This window comes from Eretmochelys imbricata, chromosome 1, assembly GCF_965152235.1.
Source record: "Eretmochelys imbricata isolate rEreImb1 chromosome 1, rEreImb1.hap1, whole genome shotgun sequence".
Taxonomy (NCBI): Eukaryota; Metazoa; Chordata; order Testudines; family Cheloniidae; genus Eretmochelys; species Eretmochelys imbricata.
The window spans coordinates 354971777-354997576 of NC_135572.1; the positions used below are offsets into that span (position 1 = coordinate 354971777).

The 25800-nt window shown below is 43.4% G+C and overlaps 1 protein-coding gene across 3 annotated transcripts in view; it reads left to right on the plus strand.

The window, feature by feature from the left end:
- Positions 1-25800, plus strand: part of UBE2H (ubiquitin conjugating enzyme E2 H) — a 69787-nt gene that overhangs the window by 25816 nt on the left and 18171 nt on the right. For all 3 annotated transcript variants that reach the window (XR_013348383.1, XR_013348384.1, XM_077837504.1), the window contains exons 2-4: positions 6896-6972; positions 7830-7904; positions 24274-24313. Coding sequence is in view for 1 of the 3 variants with exons in the window: in XM_077837504.1 (XP_077693630.1) it covers positions 6896-6972; positions 7830-7904; positions 24274-24313 (192 nt within the window). In the remaining 2 variants the exon portion in view is untranslated. The remainder of the gene's footprint in view (positions 1-6895; positions 6973-7829; positions 7905-24273; positions 24314-25800) is intronic.

Here is a 25800-nt window from a genome sequence, read left to right on the forward strand (position 1 = left end):
GTTGCTCTGTGCTTCGCTCTTGGGATGATATTTCCCATTTTAAGGTTGCCATTCAAAAGGGGCATATGGAAGGATTATTCTGTAGTTCAGAATGAGCTGTAGTCTCAATAAAACAATCCTTGCCTGATTTCCAAACTAATCAGGCTGAAGTCTGGCATAGAAGTTTTCAATGCAGGGACCTTGTCCAATGGAAAGAGGGACAATTTATGATTAAACTTCACCCTTCACTCCTGATCTCAGTGATCCCCCTTTCCTGGCTTGGCAATAGAATATAGGAATGTTTGCTAGATCTCTGTTGCTCTGTTCATGTATTATTTAATGGACCTGCCCAGTTCTGTTCAGTTGTCTCTAACACCCCCCACCCCGAAACTTCCATGAAACAGATACCATATGGAAGGAAGTGTACATATGGAAAAGATTCTACCTTGAAACTGAAACACAATTCTTTATATAAATAGTGGAACTTATCCTTTCATGGCTGATACCTTGTTATAGTAGATATGAGTTGTGTCCTCACGGGCAATTGTTATGCTTTTTAAAAAATCTGTCCTTGTTCAAACAGGAATTTTGGGGAAGTTCTATGGCCTGTGTTATACAGAAGGTCAGACTAGATCAGGGGTTCTCAAACTGGGGGTTAGGACCCCTCAGGGGGTCACATGGGAGGTCGTGAGCTGTCAACCTCCACCTCAAACCCCACTTTGCTTTCAGCATTTATAATGGTGTTAAATATATAAAAAAGTGTTCTTAATTTGTAAAGGGGGTCGCACTCAGAAGCTTGCTATGTGAAAGGGGTCACCAGTACAAAAGTTTGAGAGCCATTGGACTAGATGATCACAGTGGTCCCTTATGGCCTTGGAATCTATGAATATAAGTGGTGTGTGAATCTTTTTAGAGTGAACTATCACCTTAGCAATGTTCTGGTAGATCCTTCCACCACCTCTATGGGTTGGTACAGAGCAGATGACTAAGTGGATAGGTCAGGAGTTGTGCTAGTTAGGGCTCAGAGTACTTGGCAAATGTTTGGCATATTTGTAGTATCAGAGTTCTTTGATTTGGTTTCAAGAAACAAAATGCTGAAAACTGGAGGCTGGGAGTCATTAGATGCAGGGAAAAACCTGTCAATCTTAATTTTTTACCCTAGATCTTGGGGAATTTGTCTAGAATGGAAATTTAAAGATGACTTACAAAAGAAACAAAATGTGTTGTCCCTTGCTGCTATGTGAAATGGTAAAAAGCATAAGGGAAAAAAACTTTAAAGTTAGAAGCTCAAATTCTGATTATCCTGGTTTTTGTTTTTGTTTTTTTGTTTTGGGGTGGTTTTTCCTTGAACGCTAGTAGGATTGTAACATCACAAGCATAAAGGAAGTGAAATATGATTGATTAAAGGGAAATATTTTAGTAAGAGTGGGTAAGACTTCATATTCTTGATATTTAGGGTTTAAAAACAAACTTTTTTAGACAAAACCTTTCAGCATGTATCCCTCAGAGCAAAACTCATTGGTTTTTCTTTGTTGGTCACTTTAAAAAAAATTCACTTTTTTTGAAGTGAGAACAGTAACCATGTGGCAAAATTTTGTGTGCATACTCCTAATGGCATCAAAAGAGGTGTGAATTCCTGTTTTGCTGAGCACTGGTTCCTGCACCAGAAACAGCCAGCGTGGCTGGCCTTTCTGAGGTGGCTGGCCTTTCACAGTGCTTATCACTTGTAATGCTTTTTGCAAATGAAAAGTACCATATAAACACTAATCTCATCTGAAAGTATCCTCCATTGTTAAATATGGAGACTTATGCCTTAAATAGCTGAGGGGTCCTACTGATCTCTTTAAAAAGTAAGCTGGGTGGTATGTTCATTGTAGTCCTCCCAAATGTAAACACCTGTCATCCGTCCAGCTGTCTTCCACTGGGACAACAGCAGTTGCACAAAGGTTCTTGAAAATATATGTAAGGAATGGCGGGGCGGGGGTGATCCTTAAAGTTCCAACAGTAATGAGGTGGACTGCCAGGGAGAGACTGGAACTCCAAAACTGAATTCAGACTTTTGCCAGTTTGAGATGTTTCAGCATTCCGAATGTATTGTCTCTTCAGGCCAAGAACTGTCTTTGACTGTACAGCACCCTGAACAATAGAACCTTGATCTTGATTCGAAGTCTGTGTTACTGTAATGCTATCACACATCTCTCTCTCTGTATAATTAAAAAAACCAAAAACAAAAAAACCCTCAGTTGGCCCTGGCACTTATGTCATGCTCTGGCTCACTGTACAGGAGTTTGTAACCAGTTGCAACAAAAATCCCCTCTCTGTTTCCCTCTTTAGCAATCTCTTCATAGCTGATATTTCTAAATGAGGTTTATTTTCCAGATTGTCAATTAAACTTTTTCAACACTTCAAATTGTTAAAATTCTTAAGTATCTCAGATAAGGATAATTATCTTCAGGACTTAGTCTCCTCTTCACTTTTCTCAGTCTTGAACTAAAACTTTTGAGCCTCTTATCCATTACAAACAAACCTGAACTGCATCTAGGCTTTTGGTACTTTCTGCTGGGCATGGCTACACTGGAAACTTCAAAGTGCTGTCGCGGGAATGCTCCTGCAGCAGTGCTGCGAATGTGGTCACAAGCGAGCACTGGGGGAGAGCTCTCCCAGCACTCCTGGTAATCCACCTCCACAAGGGGATTAGCTCCGAGTGCCTGGCTCCCAGCTCTTGGAGCTTGTCTACACTAGCACTTTAAAGCGCTCAGACTTGCTGTGCTCAGGGGGGTGATTTTTCACACCCCTGAGCTAGCAAGTTAGAGCGCTATAAAATGTAAGTGTAGATAAGCCTGCTGACTTTTTACTAACTGAATATGACAAAGTAAAATTTTTATCTTTAGATAAAGACCCTGAAACCAGCAAGGGCAAAAAAGATCTCTGCGGCTAGTGGAAACAAAATAAACCCAGGTCTCTTGAACAGTGTTCATTTTTAAGCCTTGTAGGATGTCTGATGTGTTATAAGTTAGGTACTTAGTGAAATAGGAGACTCATAATGCTTCCTTTGCAGATCCCCATTGTAGGAGTCGTGTGCCCCGCTATGCAGGCCACGAAAACACCTCAAAGTAGTATAACCCTTAGTCAATATTCTGGAACAAAGAATGTAAAAAGCCTCTAATCATTTCTTATTTCTCTTTCTGGTGCTCTGAGCCCTCTCCGTGGGTCTGACTATTGTTAGGATTTGGCAAGTTTTAGCTATATAGAGACTAAATCAGTGTTGGTTCTTTTTTCAGAGTAGCAGCTGTGTTTAGTCTGTATCCGCAAAAAGAACAGGAGTACTTGTGGCACCTTAGAGACTAACAAATTTATTAGAGCATAAGCTTTCATGGGCTACAGCCCACTTCATCGGATGCATAGAATGGAACATATAGATACACATGCATACAGATAAGTTGGAAGTTACCATACAAACTGTGAGAGGCTAACTTGTCTGTACAAATGGACATAGAGCAGGAAATTAGGTCTAAGAGTTGGTGGGTTTGCCCCATAAACTGTCCACTTTCAGACAAGAGTCCTCCGTGGTCAATGGTGTGGAGAATATGAATAAGAAAGTTATTTATCCTCCATATAACACAACCACCAGGGGTCACCCAATGAAATTAATAAGCAGCAGGTTTAAAACAAACAAAAGGAAGTACTTCTTCACACAGTGCACAGCAACCTGTGGAACTCATTGCCAGGGGATGTTGTAAAGGTCAGAACTATAATGGGGCTCAAAAAAGAATGAGACACATTCATGGAGAATAGGTCCGTCAATGGCTATTAGCCAAGATGATCAGGGACGCAACCCCATGCTCTGGGTATCCATAGCCTCTGACTGTCAGAAGCTGGGAGTGGACAACAGGGGTTGGATTACTCAGTAATTGTCTGTTCTGATTGTTCCCTCTGAAGCACCTGGGATTGGCCACTGTGAGAGAAGACAGGATACTGGGCTATCGAGACCAGTGGTCTGACACAGTATGGCTATTTTTATGTTCTTATGTGCTTGAAAAATTGGCACTCAACAGGATTGCTTTCTGTGCAGATTTTATACCCAGTGTCTGATGAAAATGTAGTTGGACTCAAGGTCTGTTTACAGAGTAAGCCTTGAGTACTCCTGGGCGCTCTGCTGAAAGAGATGTCACAGGTTTGATTCAAAGTATATGGCATCACAAGACTCTAAGAAATCCTTGAATTAATGTCTTAGATCCTTCACTGACAGATATGAGGACATATTTAGATTTGTCTTGAGATGGATCCAAAGTCATAGGATCCTATTTCTGCAGGTTGAACTGTTCAGTCTTTGAGAGGCTCAAAACATTCCTTCAGTGGCTCTGAAAATGAGGCAACATAGGCAGGCATGCTGAGGATCCGGCAGCAGGAACTACTCCCCAGCAGGTTGATTCTGATTGTGCCTTGGCACAGATGGACTCCTTGGGATCCTACAGGTCCCAAAAGTGGCAGGATGTTCTTGAATCTGAGGCAACCATTCACTTGTTGGAGCCTTTGGAACTGTCTTCTCATTTAAGATTTGGTTTTAAGGCCATGGAAAGATGTCTGAAAGCAAATAATTAGGTCAGTCTGAATTCTTCACTCATCAGATCTGCTGTTTTAGCTATAGTTGAATTTTCTCTGGAACGATTGATCACCCCTTAGGGACACAGTCCTGTCTGGTACAGTACCTTCTGGTCCTTCTCAACATGATTTATGTTTTGTTCTGTATCTGAATAGATTTCTCCTTAGTGATGCTACAGTTGAGGGGATTTTGAGTAATGGCTCCACTTTGACAGTGTAGTAAGATCGACAGTTGTCCCTTAATATGAATTCTTGTTAGTTTGCTATCAGAACTTTTCATGCCAGCCTTTCTGAGCTGGTGAGACAGCAATATTAGCTATCCAAAGTGATAATCTTCCTGCTACTTTATCACAGGAGCCATTACGGGACTCGGCCTATGTTGTTTGCCACTCTGACTTTTCAGGTGCCATCTGAAAACAATGTTTCCCTCCTGTCCTAACAGTCCTTTAAAGATTTTGACTTAACACTTCCGGTTGCAAGATCAGCTCTTAATAGAATATTTTTGATGCTGAGGGTGATGCTGTTCCGAAGTAAATAGACTTCACAGCGTGTGGTCTGGTGGATAGAGCAGCGAGCTGGGAGCTTGGAAAGTCCCTGGTTCTAGTTCTCTTTGTCACTCAGTAGCTGTTGGTAAGTTTTCTAACTTGATTTGAACCAATCAATAAAATGGGTTTACTTATGTCACCGGGACGTATGGAGGATTTTTTGCACAGTGCCTTGAAGATGAAAAGGTGCCAGCATAAATATTTATGTTTTAGCATACTGTTGAGTAGAGACGTTTCCTGTGTATTGGTGGTGCTGGGAGCTCTAGGAGGACAGCCTGAAGCATCTCACTTGTGAAAATTGAAATTCTCTCTGTCATGCATTCCTTTTAGTCTGAAGGAATGTTTTGACCCTTATAGTGCTTAGCTCCTCTCATCAGAGGCTTTCAAAGAGCTTTGCAATGGTGGTTCCCCATTTGTAAAATAGGGGATATACTTAAGGTACGTAAGTAACTGAAGTTCATATGGGAGTAGAAGTTGGGTTCCCTTACTGTTAATTCTCCTAATGCCTCCCTCATAACTCATGTATTAAAATTAGTGTTAAAAGCAATTGCTGTTGGGTCATATTCATAATCCATTAACACTGCTTTATATTGGAATACTTCAGCAAACTAGGAGACTGAAACATCACTGTTAATTGTTTTAACTTGTTACTGAATCCAAAGCTTTTTGCCTTTCAGTGCTGTATTCCCTTCTCCACAAAGCACTGGTTGCTTTGATTTTTTGTAAGTTAATGTAACTTAATGTTTAAAAATAGTTCTCTTTTAGTGTTGTACCAGCACATCATAATTGGCCCCTCTACCATCTCTCTAGAGACCTCTAGGTTTTTTTGGCATTGCAAATCAAATTAACATTAGATTGCCATAATTTGCATTCTTTCAGTGGGAGGCCATCTGACAGAATTAAAGGCAGCCAAATAGAATTGAACACACCAGGACTTGCCATTGTCATGGAAGAGACATGGGAAAAATTCTGCTTAAAAGTATAAACAGTTAATGCCAACTTAGAAACTAAAATGTGATTGGCAAGAAAAGTTGCACTCTTCCTGTTTAGTGGATGTTGCCCCAATGTATTTGAGGGGAAGAGGGTTGTCTTTAAAACAGGCCCTCACCCCATCAAGGATGGTGCTCCTATGGTTCAGTGTCTTCAGTGTGGGCAAGTGCAATCAAGGTTTCAGCTACCATTGTTTCTAAATTTTAATTCCCCTGGTCAGCTGCATACCAGTCACTAAGGTGGTGCCAACAAAGAGTTCAGTTTTTAATGAAAGTATAGATTCTTGAGGAAACAGATAGCAATGGTCTGTCCCTCTCCTCCCCAACTCAGAGAGAGCTTCCTGGAGTTTTCAAGTTCTGAACACTGTTCCCACTGCAACGTTAGAGAAAAGTTAAAGGAAGGCTACTTTGTTCTACTTAACATGGGGTGAGGGGTGGAGGCAGGGAACTCCCTTTAAGACTTGTGGAACTAATGTCCATTAATAATTGGATTGTTCAAATATATTTCAAGGATATTAAATTTCATGTCTGTAAAGATCAGTGGTTCTCAACTTACTTACCATTGTGGGCCGCATCCCATACTACCTGCATGGCCCTGAGGATGTCACCTGGGCCGCAGCTGTGTGCTGATTGGGCCATGAGTTGAGAACCACTGGTAAAGATATTCTGAATATTAAGTTTTAAACTGTTCAGTATGCCAGGTTTCCAGTAAGGATCATGACTGTTTGAGTTACCATGTTGTCATCTAGACTTAACATTTTCCTTTACTTAATACATCAGTATTGAGAGCAAACATGAAGTCACAATCCTAGGAGGACTCAATGAATTTGTAGTGAAGTTTTATGGACCACAAGGAAGTAAGTATATGTCCTGTGCCTCATTATGATGCCTTTTTTATAGTTAAAACATTTCATGATGGTTTTAGGAAAAACAGAAGCAAATGGCCAAGTACTATATCAGTTGTCCATATGTAGTAACTGGGAGCACCCAGAAAATCTGGAAACTGCAAGTTAGAGCAAGGGGTCAAGGGATGCCATTGCACTTAGGTTGCATCTTGACCACAACCTGTCCGATTTCTCCCAGCTGACAATAGGGGAAGATGGGGATGAGAGCAGAATTTCAAACCTTAATATTGGGTGAACATCATCATCTCTCATAACTGAATGACAGGTTGGTAGTTTTGAGCGATGTGCAAAGCCACAGCATTATCTTAAAATAGAGCTTAAATTTCAAAGGTCTTGAGTGGAACCACTCGTGGGGCTTGGCACCTTGGAAAATCTGGCCTGTCAGTTGAATTTTATAAAGTGCTTGGAAACAAGATTGAAGGCCAAGATAGATATTTTTTTCCCCAAAAGAATTCGCTCTCTTGCTGGATCTCTAATGTGTCTTAAATTAGTAATGCCTCTCAGGGTAAGTAGATTATTCTAACTTTTGTGGTCTGAATAAGACTCTGGGGCCTTTGTGCTAAAAACTAATGTAGTATCAGTTAAAATCACAGCCCCAGTATAGACCAGTGCCCTTCACATCTTAGGGGAATGGCCATTACTATAGGGCTTTCTATCTGTGCTCTGTGTCAAAGAAAGGAGGTTTGACACGAGGGCTTATTCTAAATGGTAATTATTTTTCCAGGTCTTTTTTCCTTAATACCATTGTGCTTTTCTTCTAGGCAGAGTTCTGCAGTATGTCTAACACCTGCATTTTTCTCTGATTGCAGCACCATATGAAGGTGGAGTGTGGAAAGTTAGAGTGGACCTTCCTGATAAATACCCTTTCAAATCCCCATCTATAGGTAACAGTCATCACTTGCAACCTAAATCTATCTTGTTGCTCATGTAGTAGAGAGAACTACTATTTTATAGCATTTTCACAAATTAAGAGATACTAGCAATTGCTGTAATTTTTCACTGATTTTTAGCGACTTTACTGAAGTCAGAGACCTTCTGCAGGTTTCTGATAACCTTAATGTTAAAGCATAATATTAACATTAAAGTATAGAAGGATGGTCTTGTACTTAAATTACTGGACTGGGATTCAGGAAGTCTGGATTCAGTCCCTGGCTGAGCTACAGACTTTCCTGTGACATTGGGCAAGTTACCATCTCAGTTATCATCCATCTGTAAAAATGGGGATACTTTCCTATCCCACAGGATTGATAAGATAAATTAATTAATGTTTGAGAAGCTCAGATGCTTACAGTGAATGCAGTGGGGTGCACTCATAGGTATGTAGATAACATTATTCATTAATGTGCCCTATGGTCTGTGTGCTCTTTTATGCTATAATGTGCATTCTTGGATTGACCTCAGATTCCGAAGTAGGCTGTCGGTGACCTTCTTTCCAGGAGCATGATTTGGAGGCCTGAAATGCAGAAGCTGAAGCCTGGTTTTACTAATCACCTTGCATTTACTAATAACAGTGTTCTTGTAGTACATGAAACAATGTAGGTCTCTGTTGCTGCTATGATCAGAATAGCAGCAACGCTATAAAATTGGGTCGTGCCCATTTGGCTGAAGTAGTAATTATCCTTGTTCACGTTGAACAAATCAATATCTTGGTAAGGCAAAGTTTTTATTTTAGGGCATGTCCATTATGTCTTTCAGTCTTGAATAGCAGTGATCTAATTTCAGTATTTTTAAACTTCTCCAGTAGTTTGAATATGATGAATAAAAAATAGCTTATATTGTTTGAAAAACTGAATCAAATACAGCGACATGATTAGGTTTCAACATCCCTTTCTTGGATTATGAAATAGGTGCTGCTAACTCATGGAGTGACATGGTAGTTGCCCGTTGAAAGGGCAGACTTGTAGTTCAATCCACTGAAGTATTTTGAGGAGTCTTCCGTCTAAAGAACTGAGAACAGCTTGAGGAAAATTGATATGGAAACTTGACAAAGTGGGTTGGAGTAGATGGGTCCCTTCCAATCCCAACATCCTGATATGAAGACAGTGGGTATTTGCTGATTACTTAATACTCTTACATGGAGACTGTTTTATTTAGAATCTTTGCCTCTTGCGTGCAAACTAATCTTTCTGGTCCTTCATTTTAACTATACCCGTTGTGTATAGACAGTGTCATCATTCCCCGTCTTGTATCTTTATCTTACTTTTATATAAAAATTCTCGTATGCACGTCTAATCTGAATAACCACATGATCTTATGCTACCACTGTTGGCCTTCCTCTCAGTGTCTGCCTGTAACACTGACAGACCCTGGTTGTCAGCAGGTGGGATCGAACCTGGGATCTCTGAAGCTTAGTGTATGAATCTCTACTGCACGAGCTAAAAGCCACATGGCTCCTAGCCAAGGCTGCGGCAGATTGATCAGTCTCTAGATCAGTGGTTCTCAACCTATTTACCATTGTGGGCCACATATGTAGCTCTGTGTTATATGGGCTGCATTCACACGTATATATGCTACCTGTACATCTTCAAAAAATAAGGTTTACTATTATATGACAGCAATATGATTCAAATCAATACAATACCTTTCATTTCAACACTGGCAAATGTCTATCAAGAGCTTTTTAAATTAGCAAAATAAGTCAAAACATTAACTCTTCAAATTAACTTACTGTAAGAGTGGCATGGCATGATGTTTGCTATCCTCACTTCAGCGCTGTGGTTGAGCTGAGTGCCCAGAGAGTGCAGCTATGGAGCCTGCGGGGAGCCCTGGCCAGGGCTCGGTACCCCCCAGACAGGGAATGCCCCCCCATCACCCAACTCACCTGGGACTGTTCCCTCAGCATCCAGACCCCCCCCTCCCCCGCCCCAACACTGGGCTGGTATACATGGCTTCCCTGCAGAGACAGGTGCCCTGTCCAGTACAGAATGGCTCTCCCAGGGATAGCCCTCTCCAGCATCTAGTTCCCCATCCAGGGACTGCACCCCAGCATCTCCCAGCCCCCTCCCCCAAGGACTGCCCATAGCACTCAACCCCCATGTCCAGGGATTGTGTCCCAGTATCTAGCCCTCCATCCAGGGCCTGCCACCAGTCCCCGCACCTAGTTTGTCCCCCCATGCACCACCCTCCCCATGCCCACTGGTCTCACCTCAGTTGCAGGTAGGATGACCAGATGTCCCGATTTTATAGGGACAGTCCCAATATTTGGGGCTTTTGCTTATATGGGTGCCTGTTACCCCCACCCTGTCCTGATTTTTCACACTTGCTATCTGGTCAGCCTAATTGCAGGTAGCTCAGTTGCCCTGCCTGCCACTGCAGTTCTAGTGCTGGGGAGTCTGCTCAAGCCAGGGTCACTCGACCCTGGGATGGGGATGTGCTGAGCATCCTGGCCTCCTGCTGGGCCCAATCCTGCTGGCCAGGAGGAGGGGGATGAGGCTGGGCCCAATCCTGTGCTGCCCCATTTTTTCGACCAGCTCTGTGCCTAGCTTTGTGCCCAGACCGTATCAGTTTGCAGACTATAAGTATAGGGCATTGCCATGCCAGCAATCTTAGATGTGAGAGGCTGCCCTAGACAAATTGCAGTAAGTGCACAATCTCTGCCTATCTTACTTAGTTTAACACATTGATAAAAAGTTTAATTCCAAAGTGTAATTCTACTCTGAAAACTCTCACTCAATGGATCTGCTCCTTGCGTGTATTGGAGTCACGCCGCTGATTTAGCTGCAAAAATAAGTTTTGCTCTCATATGCCCTGTAGAACCTACACGTCTAAAAGTAAGCCAGATTCTGTTCCTTGTACATCAGTTGTTTGCTAGGTTCCAGTCAATTACACTGAGGATAGTGACATTGCACTGGTGGTGTTGAGGACAACATTTCTCCTGGACAGCCTTTAGTACTGGTTGTGCTATGAAAGGTAGAAAACAACCTGGCATCAGAGACTGAAGTAGACTGAGTTAGCAGAGCTGACCATTAGAGAGAACATCTTTTTGCTTCCAAATTGAACATTTTTGATTGTAAGTTCATTGTCTTGATGAGTTTCTCAATACCCCATTCTTACCTCACCAGATACCCTCTTGCGCTCATACTATGCCTCACAAATACCCACTTGTGGCTGCGAAAGCTCCTGCTCCCCCTTTGAAGTGTCTGCTGCTCTGGGGTCCATCCTCTCCTCTTCTTGAGAGAAGGCTGCTAGCAGCCCAGGTTACCAGCTGGGTGGAGTGGCATTGAGCTGAATAAATCATAGAATTGTAGGGCTGAAAGGGACCTTGACAGGTCAACTAGTCAAATCCCCTGCACTGAGGCAGGACTAAGTATTATCTAGACCATCCCGATAGGTGTCTAATAAGCTCTTAAATACCTCCAGTGTTGGAGATTCAACAGCCTCCCTAGGTAATTGAGGAATGCTGAGATAGCTCTGTTTGGTTTAGTCCAGGGGTCTCATACATGTGGGCCGCATACGGCTTGCGGAGCTATTTGCTGTGGCCTGCCAGGCTCCCTGTGTCTCCTTCCTTTCCCCCACAGTTATTTCCCCGCCCAGTTATTTCCTGTGGCTGCTAGGCTCCCCTCCCCCACCATCCCCCCAGCTCGCTGTGTCCCCCCTCCTCTACCTACCTCCAGGCGCTTCCCGCTGCCAAACAGTTGTTTGGCAGCACTTAGCTGTTTCCAAGAGGGAGGGGGGAGGAGCGGGGAACCGGGTGCTCGGGGGAGGAGGTGGAGAAGGGGCGGTGCAGGGGTTGGAATAGGGGCAGGGAGGGGGCGGAGTTGGGGTGGGGATTTTGGAGATGGGTTTGGAATGGGGGTGGGAAGGGGTAAGAAGAGGCGGGGCAGGGCCTCATAGAAGGGGTGGAGTGGGGGCGGGGCCAGGACAGCCTGAGTGGCAGTGTCAGTGATGTGGCCCTCGGGCCAATGTATTAGTCTTCATGCTGCTCTCCTGGTAATTTGAGTTTGAGATCCCTGGTTTAGTCTCAGACCTGGCACAGTGAGCTGAATTCCTATCAGCTGCTCAGCACAGGAACTTCCGGGAGGAGGGAGCTTCAGCTGGGAATGGAGTTGGGTGGTCAGGGGGAGAGTACAGAAGACACTAGTATCCAGAAGAGGCAATAAGGCAGCTGCAACAGGGAGGAGGTTTGTGTTTTCTTTGGGTTACATTTCTGCCACCTTTTATTCCTGCACCTCAGTCTGGCTTATAGGCCAGAGCTGCGTAAACTTTTGGCCCTTCTCTCCAGGGACAACAAGATTTCAATATAATGTTCTTGTGGAGAGAGGGAGAAAGTACTTCAAGTCATTCTCTAGTAACCAATCTAACTGATGCAGGAGTGATGGAAGCTTTGGGGGATCTGTGTCCAGTCATCTTCAACGAGAAGCTGTGCCAGATTGGAAGGAGGCTTGTGAGTGAGAGAGTCAGAGGAAACACAGCAGTAATCTATGACCAGGTTGTGTGCTGTTCAGCCAATGGTAGTCTCTTCAGTTCCCATGAGGCAAGAGGTTGAAGACACTATTTGCTCTACCCCAAGCCTGGGATCACTAGAATTTGGGGAATTGAATGAATATGGTTTAACTGGCGAGATTCTTCTCTGGTTTGGTCTAACTAGTTTACTGATTTTTAACAAAAGGAGAAAAGGCAAGATAATTTCAGTGTGATGGAGATTCCTATAAACAGATAACGTGACTGTCTATGTCACTGCACTCACTAGAGCACTAAGGATATGGATTACACTACGCCAGTTGCATGCAGAAGGTAGTGTAAATTCTGTGTAAATCAGTGGATCATATAAAATAGAACCGGTTCCCTTTTCTCCTTAATAAATTATATCTTTTATGTTGAAACTTTAAAACGAGTGCTCTTTTTGCAGCTTTCCCTGTTTCTCTCAAGCGCTCTGGAAGAACTTGGGTGTATAGTTCATTCAAGTTTTAGAAACCGTTAATGTGAACTGGAATGTAACACTTCTTTCCAACAAAGTAGCATAGTGGCTTGGGAAAGTGTATTGAGTGTTCCAAGGTGCTCTTGATGAAGTGTTTAGTCTTTCTTGTGCTTAAAGTGGACTCCCAATTGTCAGTTTCCAACCTTTTAGAAACCAACTTTTATTCCAACATGGCACAGAGTAAGGTACACAAGAATTTGATCCACCACGCTATTGGGAGCTTCAACATATTCTCCTTAGAGAAGTGTAACTAAAATAACTTTGTTCAGTTTGTTTAAACAGGGGTTGGGCCGGGTTAATACCCAGAAGGTGAACCTCAGTGGAAAATCCAGGTGCTTCAAGAAGTGGTATAGATAATTCATATGTTGCTCTTCTTGGTTTAATATTAAACCAGTGCTCCAGGCAAGTATTAGTGACTTTGTGCTGCTGGAGAATCTCTTTCAGAATAGATTTAAAACTGAAATCCTGTCTGCTTGTCTTTGAAGATTATATGGCACATCTTGCAGGAGAAATATTAGCCCTGGTGTGGTGCCTGCTTTCCAGTTTTGGTCATTTTTCCTTACATAACTGAATGTGTGTAAGGAATTACTTCCTTTTCTACTCAGCTTTGTAATATTGTTGTGCTGTGTTAAATAATTCCTCACCCCAGAGGTGGCACCCTCCCAAGTGCTTCCCATGTATAGCTTATAAAGCATCCTGGGCTCTTCCTGCATGAAAGGAGCAATAGAAATGGGAGTTGTCATCACTAATGCATTTGGAGTTTTCATTATCTTGGACTGTGGGTACCTGCCACCTACTTCTGACTATGCATATTCATGTTATCTTTGTGCCTGTCATATAACTCACTGAAGCTACCAGGCCCAAAATAGTCTTGATGCAAGATCTGGTTTTTCTTTCAAAGCAAGTGCATTTTTTATCAGAAACTGGCATTTCCTTTTAGAATGCATGCATATAAGCCCAACATCCTTGTGTCCGGCTGTGACTCTGAACTTGTGGCTTCAAGTGTGGGGAAAAACAGAGCAAATTTACACACTGCCACTAAAATCCTGGCTTTTGAGTGTTAAACTGAATCCACCCAATTCAGACAACTCTAAAACTTACTGTATTTTTTAAGTAGCTGATTTTGCCAAAATTTGTATAGTTGGCTTTTGAAATTGGTTTAAGCTGCTTTTAATTGTGCCCTCGGCAATTGTTTCGTTGTTCCATCCCCTTCACATTTATTAAAAAACCAAGCTCGGTCAGACTTAGAAGTTGGTTCCTTCTCTTTCTCCAGTGGGTGATCTGTTTTGAGTTGTTTACTGTTTCAAATACTCTGTTGGCCTTTCATTTTTTCCTTTAGGATTTGATATCTTAAGGAGAACATGCTTTTTAGCTTCTTCCTGTTTTTAAAAGGAGAATTGAGAAATGTTTTTTTAAATGTACTGTTTCAATATTCCAAATCATGAGAATACTTGGTGTAAATGTAAAAATAAAAGTAATTATCTGTTCATAAAATTCCAAAGGCTGAGATTAGAATTTAATGGGTCTCTGTCCTTGATGCCACAAACACCTAAACCCAAGACAAGTATTTCGTGCCCTACTCAGATGTTAAGAGATGTTGCCAATGGCTTGTAGAAGAAATGGAAACCTAGGAGCCTGAACTCCTGCTTTGGCATCTAAAAGCTTCTGTGTATTTGCTTCCTTACTACTATCTTTTCTCTGCAGTGTTTTGGCTATAAGTGCACACAATATTCCAAAATATCACAATTATATCTCAAAATAACTTCCATATATTCATATATCAAGTCCTTGTTTCTCCTCCAGTTCTGTGGCTAGTCTAATTTAGCCACAGTATCTTGCATTTATATAGCACCTTTCATCCCAAAGTAAACTACCTGCTATATATAGGGATCAGTGTAGGCACTTCTGGTGTGAAACGTGGTAGCTACTTAATAGTTCTTGGCAACACTATACAAGATCACCAGATATCTCCTAGGCTGTGCTCAATTTTTATTTTTTATTGCAAGTTCTATTTTTACTTCCATCTCCTAGCTGGATTGCCTTACAATTTGGTACTTAAAATTTCATAAGTCACTTATCACCGCTGATCATTATTAATTTGCTCTTGCACATATATATCAGTTCTTCTTATAACCTATTAGAAACTTGAAAATGCCCATTCCTCCAAATAAGCTATGCTCTGTATAGAGGGAAGGATGAAACACCAGAAGGCAATATGTATCCACTCCTCCATTCTGTTCCCTTGACACATACTGAACACTCGATACAGCTTCTCTGCCACAGTCAGGGAATGGTGGAAGCAGGCTGACAAAATGTAGAAGCTGCTGTCAGCATGGCTTTGGCACAGATTCACAATGTCTCTTGTCCCAGTCACTGAAGCCTGTGTCATGTGACAGTTTACCTAAGCAAAAAGGTGAATTGACTGTTGGAACAATTCCCACTGTGGCAGGTCTGCAGGTTTTGCTAGTTTTTCTAGAATTTGCTCTTTAACCTTGATTTTAGTTAAACGGGTGAATAGTGTCCTCCTAGTTAGGAAAGGGATTATCTAATGATTAACCCAAGACTAGGAGTCCTGAGATCCCAGGTCTGCCACTGTTTCGATGTGACTAAAGACAAGTTATTTAACCTCTGGCTGAGTTTCCCCATCTATTTATACATCAGAGCTTGTAGGTATAATGTTGCAGAAGTATCGAAGACACTGTATTAAAAATGCTACAGATGTGAAAAGTACTGTAATAAAAATAGCTGTGGGACAGTTTACATTACTTGTGATGTTTGCAATGTAAACTGTCCCAAGCTGTTTTGTTAGTGATTTGGTGATATAAAGCACATTTCACACTTAGCTTAAAATGCTTAGAGGTAAACAAACAGCCAAATCCTGTACTAAAATAGGTTCTGTGGTCCAGAGCTGGAGTACCAGATTCCAGGACCTCTACCGTTGTGTAATGAATGCCTCTGTGTTAAGGTGGTGCAGTGCATACAGCACTATTTGTCTGATGTTACCAGTTAATATGCTGAATAATCTCTTAACCTGAGACTCCTTAAAAGAACCTTTATCCGTAACTTTTATTGGCAAGGGGAAGAGGCTACCTAATGCAGAGCTGTGCACAAGGTAGTAATCCTCCATCCACTGTGAGGTGGGTAGTTATCCCCACTTTACAGCCAGGGAAACTGACATAGATAAAACGACTTGCCTGAGTCCACAGAGAGAGTCTGTGCTGAGCAGGGATTAGAATTGAGGTCTTGGCTTCTAGCCCTGTGCTTGGTCCCCTCTAGATCACACTACACTGTTTTTAAGATCTCTTCTGGAGGATGGCACCTATAAACACTGGTATACTTCCCTCCCATTCTTTGTGTCTGTATTTCATGTGAACCTAACTCCATCATATTTGTGTTGTGATAGCGTCCGCAACCCTGTTGTGCTAGGCGCTGTACAAACACAGCACAGAAAGATGGTCCCTATTCCCAGGAGCTTACACTCCTAAGTATAAGACAAGATGACAGATAGAGACGACAGATGGGGGAATACAAGGAAACAATGATAGTGTTGGTCAGCATGATAGGCAGTAGTCCCAGCACACCAGAAGCTTAACCACTGTATGGTATCTGAACCCACTACATCTTGGTTCAGAGGCAAGAGCACAACCACAGAGTCGTGCTGTGGTCTGACTGAACAATTGCGACACTCACTCTAACAGGATGCTAAAATCACAGCTTCCTTGTGACGGTTTGCATGTTAACTACTGCGCTGAGATAATGGGTCAGGAATGGCGAGCTCATACCAAAGCTTGTTATGGTATTTGACTGTCCATGTGGCAGTAACAGAGGCACGTTACATAAGAGAGATGAATCTGCTGCCATAATGGGTCATGCAGGAACGAGGTTAAAAAGTCCAACTGGCCTTGAGTTATGAGATGAATACCCACATGGGGACCAGGAAGGACTGGGGTTGTAAGGTTGAAACCAAAAACAAGTGGTGGATATAAACTGGCTACACTTCTGAAATGGCCTGAACTCCTTTTAAAGGTGGCATTGCTTTATTCCTGGTGCAGTTCAGTCCCATAAGGTTGTTTCTTTGTCAAGAGGGAAGAGACAATTCTGAAAGTTGAAACTTGCAAGGTTTTGCCCTTTTCTTGTCTTGTTTGCCTCAGCAGGGCTACCAGTCACTGCTCTTGTTAGAAGGCTGTATTATGCATCAGAAAAAAGTCTTCATGGGACCTCTCTCACAACCTACTGGCTAGTTGGCTGTACTTTGAACACAGATAAGCGATGGGCTGCCCTTTGAGGCAATGTCTGGCGGAATGCAGCCAATTCCTGATATGGAGGGGAAGTAGCGATTGGTGCAAGAATGTCCCAGCTGCTACAGGCCCGCACTGCAGGTAGTTTGTGCAGTTGCAGTGGTGGAAAGGATAGTGAGACAGCTTCCAGTCCATGTTCCTGTTGATTCTTCCTCCTGAACTACCATATTTCTAGTACCAAAGCAGTCATTCTGCCTGAAGAAGTGGACATGAGGCCCTGATTCAGGCAGGACAGTTTGTCTCAAACCGTCCGTGGGGTTAAACTCCAAAGGTATGTCTATGCTGGAAAGAAGAACCCAGGGTACAGAGTCTCAGAGCCAGGGTCAATTGACTCTCGCTTGCGAGGCTTATGCTGTGGGGCTAAAAATAGCAGTGTAGACGTTCCCACTTGGGCTGGGGCCCGGGGTCTGAGACCTGAAGAGAGGAGCAGCTCCAGCCCAAGTAGGAACGTCTAAACTGCTATTTTTAGCCCCACAGCCTGAGCCTAAGTCAGTTGACTTCGGCTTTGAGACTTGGCACCACAGTGTTTCTTTCCAGTGTAGGTATACCCTGAAGTTTGAATGACCTAGAGAGCAATTAAAATATGAAATAAGCCTTCAACAGAAAGACCTTTTGGTTCCAATTCATCAGGTAGGACCAGGACAGTAGCCTTTCGAGATAGCAACTAGTTATCTTGGTAATCTGCCTCTGCCTCTAAGGAAAAGTATATCCCAGAGAAGGTAGTTTGTGATGGTGAGCAAGCACTTTAAATCCTGTCTTTGGGCTATTCATAGCCACATCTTATTTGGCTAACCACTATCTCCAGAAGCCATCCTTGATGTCAGCTTAAAGAAGTCTTAAAGAAGAGACCAAGGACAGCATAGGCCCATTACTCAATGCGGGGGGGGGGACATAACAGAAAATATGGAACAGTGCTTAATGACTTCTTTGCTTCAGTTTTCACCAAGAAGGTTGGTAGTGATTGGACATCTAACATAGTGAATACCAATGAAGATGAGGTAGGAGCAGAAGACCCTAAAATAGGGAAAGAACAAGTTAAAAAGTACTTAGACAAATTAGATGTCTTCAAGTCACCAGAGCCTGATGAAATGCATCCTAGAATACTCAAGGAGCTGACTAAGGAGATATCAGGGCCATTAGCAGTTATCTTTGAAAAGTCATGGAAGACGGGAGAGATTCCAGGAGACTGACACTATATTAGCCCCTTTCCAATCTATAAAAAGGGAAATAAGGACAACCCAGGGAATTACAGATCAGTCAGCTTAACTTCAGTACCCAGAAAGATAATGGAGCAAATAATTAAGCAATCAATTAGCAAACATCTAGAAGATAAGGTGGTAAGTAACAGTCAGCATGGATTTGTCAAGAACAAATCGTGTCAAACCAACCTGATAAGTTTCTTTGACAGGGTAACAAGCCTTGTGGATAGGGGGGAAGTGGTAGACGTGGTATATCTTGACTTTACTAAAGCCTTTGATGCTGTCTCGCATGACCTTCTCATAAACTAGGGAAATACAAGCTAGATGGAGCTACTGTAAGGTGGGTGCAAAACTGGTTAGAAAACCGTTCACAGAGAGTAGTTATGAGTGGTTCACAGTCATGCTGGAAGGATATGACAAGTGGGGGTCCCACAGGGATCAGTTCTGGTTCCAGGTCTGTTTAATATCTTTATCAATGATTTAGATAATGGCATAGAGAGGAAACTTACGAAGTCGGCGGACTTTTGCAAGGAGCATGTTGGGCACTCAGTACATACATGTGCTTGATATCAAGGGAGGGCATCTTATTTCCTGAGTAGCTTCTTAATGAGCAGCCTTATTTTACTAATTAGCAGGAAAGGGACTCTTGTGACCAGTACAGATTTTGTACAGGTGATGCTGGTTTACCTTAAATGGGAATTGTGGAATACAAATCACGTAGCATCTGTGCATGTGTATAAGGGAGGCTCTGATTATTATCACATCAGAAGTCTACTTAGTTTCAAGCAAACATTTGTTGCTTCAGTAGATGTCTTCCGCACAGAGCTTACACGAAACCACCGGTTAAACTTTTACATTCACTTTTACCCACACAATTAAGGCTTCTAAAGCTGTCCAGTACGGTGTTCTAGCAAAGATGCCATAATCTTGTGGTATAGCTACACTTGCGGAGACTAGCTTTACCTCTGCCTCTGTCCTGTATTGGTAATGCACATCTTGACTGGAAGACGTGACCCACATTATCCAAAACCAGGATTACATTGAAAATTCTCTTGATTATCCCCTTATTCAGAGCCTTGTCTGACATATTGATCAAAGCTGTATTGTATTTAAAGTTACGGTTATGGCGAACATGCTAAAGTTCTTAGCCAACTGGAAAAGAGCTTTATATTTAAGACCTATAGCTTCCACTTCGCTGAAGGATCATGTATATGTATATATCATTTCAACCATGCCTAGTCTTTATTTGGAAATATAGACTAAGACATTCATTATACTAACTCGTACGGTAACACATCTCTACCTGTAATAGTGCAGGACTAAGTGACTGCACAATTTCAAGTAATGTGTGGGACAAGTGAGATTTGAAGGTAATCAAGGTAAGGTAATCAAGGACAAAATGAAGAGGGCACGGGATGGAAGTATGCTAGAATGCAGATCAGCTTGGCTAGAGGAAAAGATGTCTGAGATGGAGGACAAGTCCTGTGGAGAATCTTGAAGACTTGGAATGAGATCTCAAAATGGATTAGGAAGCTAATTAGGAATGTGGGCAAAGAGAATGGGCGTTTTGTGTTCCCTCTTACAGAAGAGGCACTCTAAATTTGGAGAACTTGAGCCTTAGGATATCCTATAAGGGAGGGAGTGGCAATTTTCCAGTTAAGAAGCAATGAAGAAATGATTTAAGTCCTGGGAGTAGAGTGATCAAGATGTCAAGTGTGGGTGGTGCTTAGATAGACAAACTTGCCTCTTCACCTGTACAATTTTGGAGTTAGCCTGGCCATCTGGGCTTATAATGAGCAGGATGAGTTTGGTAGAGATTTCAGATAGACTCTTGGAGGTGGGAGCTCTCCTGTTAAGGAGTGGGAATATAAATTTGAAGACTGCTATAGTGGAGCCAGGAATTGACTAGTCAGAAGAGGAGTTAAGGGCTAAAGTGTGAAGGAGATATAGATGTGGGTGCCTTTTGGGATGGATGGAATACTACAGCCTAACCTGAATTAGAGGGGAGCCAAATTCTGAATCTGAAGGAGAGTTACAGACAGCAGAATTAAGAAATGTCATTCTAGTAGCAAAGCTAGTCTGTGCTTCAGTATCCTGTTTTTGTTACCTTATACTTTCTGCCCACCCTTGTGTGTTCCCTCCACCTGTTCAGTCTAGACTTTTTTTTAGATTTGAAGCTCCTTAAGGCAAGGACTGTCACTATGTCTAGTGCCTAGCACAATGAGATGGTTTGGTCCTCTAGATGCCACTGCTACATGAATATTTGATGATGGAAGAACATCCATTCCAGGCTTGCTTCAGTTTCTCAAAGTGAAATATGGAAAGGCTTTTAATAGTTTTTGTATCTGATGCTAGTTACTTAAAGTGGAGGCATTAAAATATGTAGAATCAAAGAATGTTTTAGATGAACAGGGATATCTGTTTGCAGAGAACTTTCATGTGCTTAGGTAATATTTATGTCTCTGGAACAGTCTGGGATGATTTCAGCATCATTTTAGGCTTTTATTGCATGTACATGAGTTTTGAGCAGTTCAAGTAAATATTACATTATACTTGTGCTATAATACGTGGGAAGAAACAGTTAATTCCATATGCCAACTCCAGTTGGGATCCATTCTGTCACTCACAAATGGAGATCACTTCCTCTTTTGGCTGGAGATGGTAGCAAAATATTTCTTCAGTTTTCCAGGTAGAATAGCCAAACATAAGGTTGTAGTGGAACAAGTTTTCTGGACTCAAATACGATGTTGACTGTAGAGCAATATTAGGAATGTAAAACTGATAAGTCTTGACTGAAACAACAAAAATGTTATTGGTTACCTACTGTGTCCTTACAGGACATGTAACCTTAAAGTGTCAAAATAAAACCTTTGCCCAAGATTTAACAAAGTTATTTGGTAAAGCTTCTTCCTATTTTTTATACATGTCACTAAAAAATTAACTAGAAGAGACAAATCAATGCTTATTGCAGAAAGTTCAGATCACTTACCTATCAAGCAGTGTTCCCTCAGCTATGCTGGCCTCCAGGGCTATGTTGCTGCACGACATAAGTGAAGAAGGCTATATTTTAAACTTGGAAAACAGCCATGTTAAGATCTTGAAAAGCTTTTGGTGGAAACGATATGAAAGTGACAGCAGCCCTGATCGGGATTTATAAAGAGCTGAAATTATTCAGTGGCAAGTTAGTAGATGCATGTACAAATATCCATTTAGTTGGAAGGGAAATAATCTTTGAGTATCACCTTGTATCCCCTCAGCAATCTTTGTTATGCATCTGTTAAAGTGCCTTCACCACAGAAGCTAGGCATTTATCGCAGAAACTACAAAATGTAGTCTGTAAATGGAAGCCTAACTCTGCATCTGCTACCACTGGGAAGAGTATATGAAACACTTAAACTGAGCTTTTGGGGACAGAGATTGTGTTCCTCTATGTGTACAATATACATCACCTAATGCAGCACATATTATATCATAAATAAGAATACTATGCTGAGTATTAGGTTTATAAGAAAAAGTACTCTTCTGTTGCAGGGATTGGGGAATCTGAGGTGCCATCTACACTTTACTCTGAGATGAGGTCCAGCCTCTCATCTCACAGCTGGATTACTGCAACATTCTCTCTGACCTTGACAAATGCAGTCTATTCCTGCATGTATCCATTCAGAATGCTGCTGCAAAGATCATTTTCGTAGCCTGTCACTTTGACCATGTCATCCCTCTTTTCACATCCTTCCACTGGCTGCTCCTTCTCTCACATCAAACATAAGCTATGTCTTCACTTTCAAGGCCCTTCATGTTAGGGTTGCCAACTTCCTATTTGCAGAAAACCAAACACCCTTGCTCCACCCCTTTCCCAAGGCCCCACGCCCACTCACTTCATCCCCTCTCCCTCTGTCGCTTGCTCTCCCCCACCTTTGCTCACTCATTTTCACTGGGCTGGGGCAGGGGATTGGGGTGCGAGAAGGGATGAGGCGTCTGGCTGGGGCCGGAAGTGAGGGGTTTGGGTGCAGGAGGGCGCTCCGGGCTGGGCCGGGGGGAGGGCTCTGGTTGGGGCTGCAGGCTCTGGTGTGGGTCTGAGGATGAGAGGTTTGGGGTGAAGGAGGGGGCTCGGGGCTGGGGCAGGGGGTTGGGGTGCGGGCTTCAGGAAGGAGTGTGAGTGTGGGAGGAGGTGGGGGGTGTGGGCTCCGGGCAGCGCTCACCTCCGGCAGCTCCTGGAAGCTGACAGCATCTACCTCTGGCTCCTTGGCACAGCCAGGCAGCTCTGCATGCTGCCCCTGCCTACAGGTGCCACCCCCATAGCTCCCATTGGCCGCAGTTCCCAGCGAGTGGGAGCTGCGGTCCCGGTGCTAGAGCTGGGGGCAGTGCATGGAGCCACCGGGGCCGCCCCTTGCCTAGGAGCCAGAGGGAGATGCTGCCAGCTTCCTGGGAGCCGGGTGGAGCCAGGCAGGCACTATGTCTGCCCCGTTGCGGGAGGCCAACTCGACTTTTAACTGCCTGACCGGAGCCACCAGGGTCCCTTGTCTACTGGATGTTCTGGTTGAAAACCGGACACCTGGCAACCCTATCATGTCTTAGCCCCACCCTATCTATCTCATTCACTATCGAGATGTTGATTCCTGCCTAAAATCAACACATGATGTCACATCCGTTGCCCACTTGCTAAATTTTCGAACAAGCACCTTTGTGTTTTCTCCTGTGCTGCCCTCTGTGCTTGGGAGGAGCTCCCTGTGAACATCCACAAAAGTAACTCCTTATTCACTGTCAAAACTCTACTTACACCACTCCTTTTCCATACCACCTACAAAAACTTGACAACAGTTAGGTTGCTGGTGTGCAGAGACCAATGCCTAACATGCTGACCAATGTTCTCATTTTCCTTCCCTGTCTATATCCATCTCTTTTCTCTTTTACTTACATTGTAAGCTCTTTGGGGGAGGGACAGGCTTTTTGGACTTGGACAGTGGGGTCCAAGTCCATGACTAGAGATCGTAAGTGCTACAGTAATGCAAATAATAATGAGGTTAATTTAACCTTAGTTAGGTAACTGCTGAAAAATGTGCCCCTGGGTGCTGGTTAGCAGATGTAATGTTAAAGTGCAAAGCAAGTTAGTTTGTGACATTCTTGTCGCTGTCAAACCATAGAATTTTTCATTTCTGTAAACTAGAAGCCAGAACAAAAAGCATGATCAAAATAGCAACTATTTTTAGTTCAGACCACTCTTCTTAGACTGCCTGAGTCTTGAAACTGAAATACTTCTGTGGCTGTGTTTTCTAAAGACCTGGGGTATCAATTGTTCTCTTACTATTGCTACAGAATGTTGACAAGTGTTAGCTGTATGTTTCTGCAGTACCAAATGCCTCTCAATGCCTTACGAAGGCTGCTTAATATTGAGACTGAAAGTTTGTAGAAGACCTTTGTTGGAAAGACCATTTTAGAAAGAAAGTTTAATCCTAGAGCAAATGTTAAGCTTAATCTTTTTGTTTGTTCCAAAAACCCTGCAGCTTTGTAAAGCATTTTCTTAAACAAACAAACAAAAAAAAAAACCCCATGAGCTTAATGGTTCTGATGGGCAAGATTTTTCGCAATAATACTGGATGCAAAACCTTGCAATATACTTGTCTGTAAACAGGGGCTTTGGTGTGCTTGAAGTGAACAGCTGAGGACCCTAGGGTTAAATATGACTTGTATATTTGAAAGGTGACGTAGGTATATATAGCTAAGCCAAGGTTTCCATTGAAATCATTCACATGAGGGCTCACTTCTTTTCTGTAAACTGCTTACCAAGTGTGCTAATTTTTTGTGGCTACTTTCTGCTATTAACCACTGTCTCTCTTTACAGGATTCATGAATAAAATTTTCCATCCCAATATTGACGAAGCGTAAGTAAATCCGTAGTATGTGGTATTTCTGATTGGGGTACTATTTAATTCTAGTTGTTATGCTTTCATAAGAAAGCCAAAGTAGCTTTTTCATAGTGTGCTAATAGGGCCGGATAAAGCTGTCATCTAATCTAACACTAACAGTCCAGGGTAAGAATTTGATCTGAGGGGACAGTTTCATAAAACTACCCCACAGGTAACTTTTCCAGTAGAGTTCAGGTTGTATGAAGTACTGGGTAGGAAACATACTGCAGAAGTCTTCCTTGTGTGATCTATGCACCGGCAACATTGAGTGCTTTTATAAACAAATGAGGCACATGTTGTGGCATAGAAGGTCCAGGGTTGCTAGTTCCCCTTTTCAAAGATACTTCTCAAGACAATAACTCTAGCTAGACCCACCAGCTCCTCTGTCGGTTAGCATTGGTTCATAAATTATGTAAAATACATCCTAGAAGACCCTTCTTAAAGGAAACCCATAAAAATCTGGTCACTTCCGTATAGTCAGTTTGTTGAGATGTCTTTTAAATCAGAGGTTCTCGCCCTTTTTCTTTGAGACCCTCCCCCCAAAAAAAACCATGCAATAAAAACTCCCGGGCCCAGCTGGGGGAGGGGGACCTCAGGGCTTTGTGCTGGGGGAGGGGGAGGCTTGGGCATAGGTGTAGCTTGACTTCTGGTGCCTGCCCCTCCCCCCCCCCAAAACAGCAGGGCTCGAGCCAGCTCTGCACGGCGGGGTCCAGGGAGGGAGTGCCACCTTCACCCCCGACTCACCTCAGCAGGCCACCCAGCCTGTTTGGGTTGGGGGGGAGACAACTTAAAATTATAACTCAAAGGTGTGGGGGCTCAGCTCAAAAAGTTTGAAAAGAGCTCAGAGTGCAGGGAGAGAGGTCACTAGGGGCCATGTGCGGGCAGAGGGGTAGCTCGGGGTGCAGGAAGAGGGGTAGTGCAGGGAGCAGGGTAACTAGCGGCTCTGTGCGGAGAGGGGTAGCTCAGGGTGCAGGGAAGGGGATAGGTAGGGGCTGTGCACTAGGAGGTCTCCCCTGTGGGCCCTGTTCCAAGGGCTCTGCCAGCCGTGGAGCCGGGTCCCCCCCTGCACCCAGGCTGCTCTTACCGGCTGCGTGAGCAAAGCGGGTCTGGGAGCTGAGGAGCAGCTTCAACCCCCAGCAGCAGCAGGAGATGAATGCCGCAGCTGCCTGCTCCATGGCACCAGCCAGAGCAGCAGTGGACCACACTGCCCGGCTCTGGCTTCCCGCCTCCGATCTGGCCAGGGGGCGGGAGGAGGTGGAGCGGGAGTCTGGAGCTGCCTCAGGACTGCCCTGCTGTGCACTGTGGTTTTGGAGGCCGGCGGGGGAACATCCCCATTTCTCCCCTCGCCCCCAACTCTGCCCATGTGCTCAGGGCTTCTGCCCTGCGGGGAGCACTGGGGCTCGGGGCTCCAGAATTCAGCCCTGCTGCTCCCGGCTTCAGCCCCGCGGGAGGTGCTGGAGCTC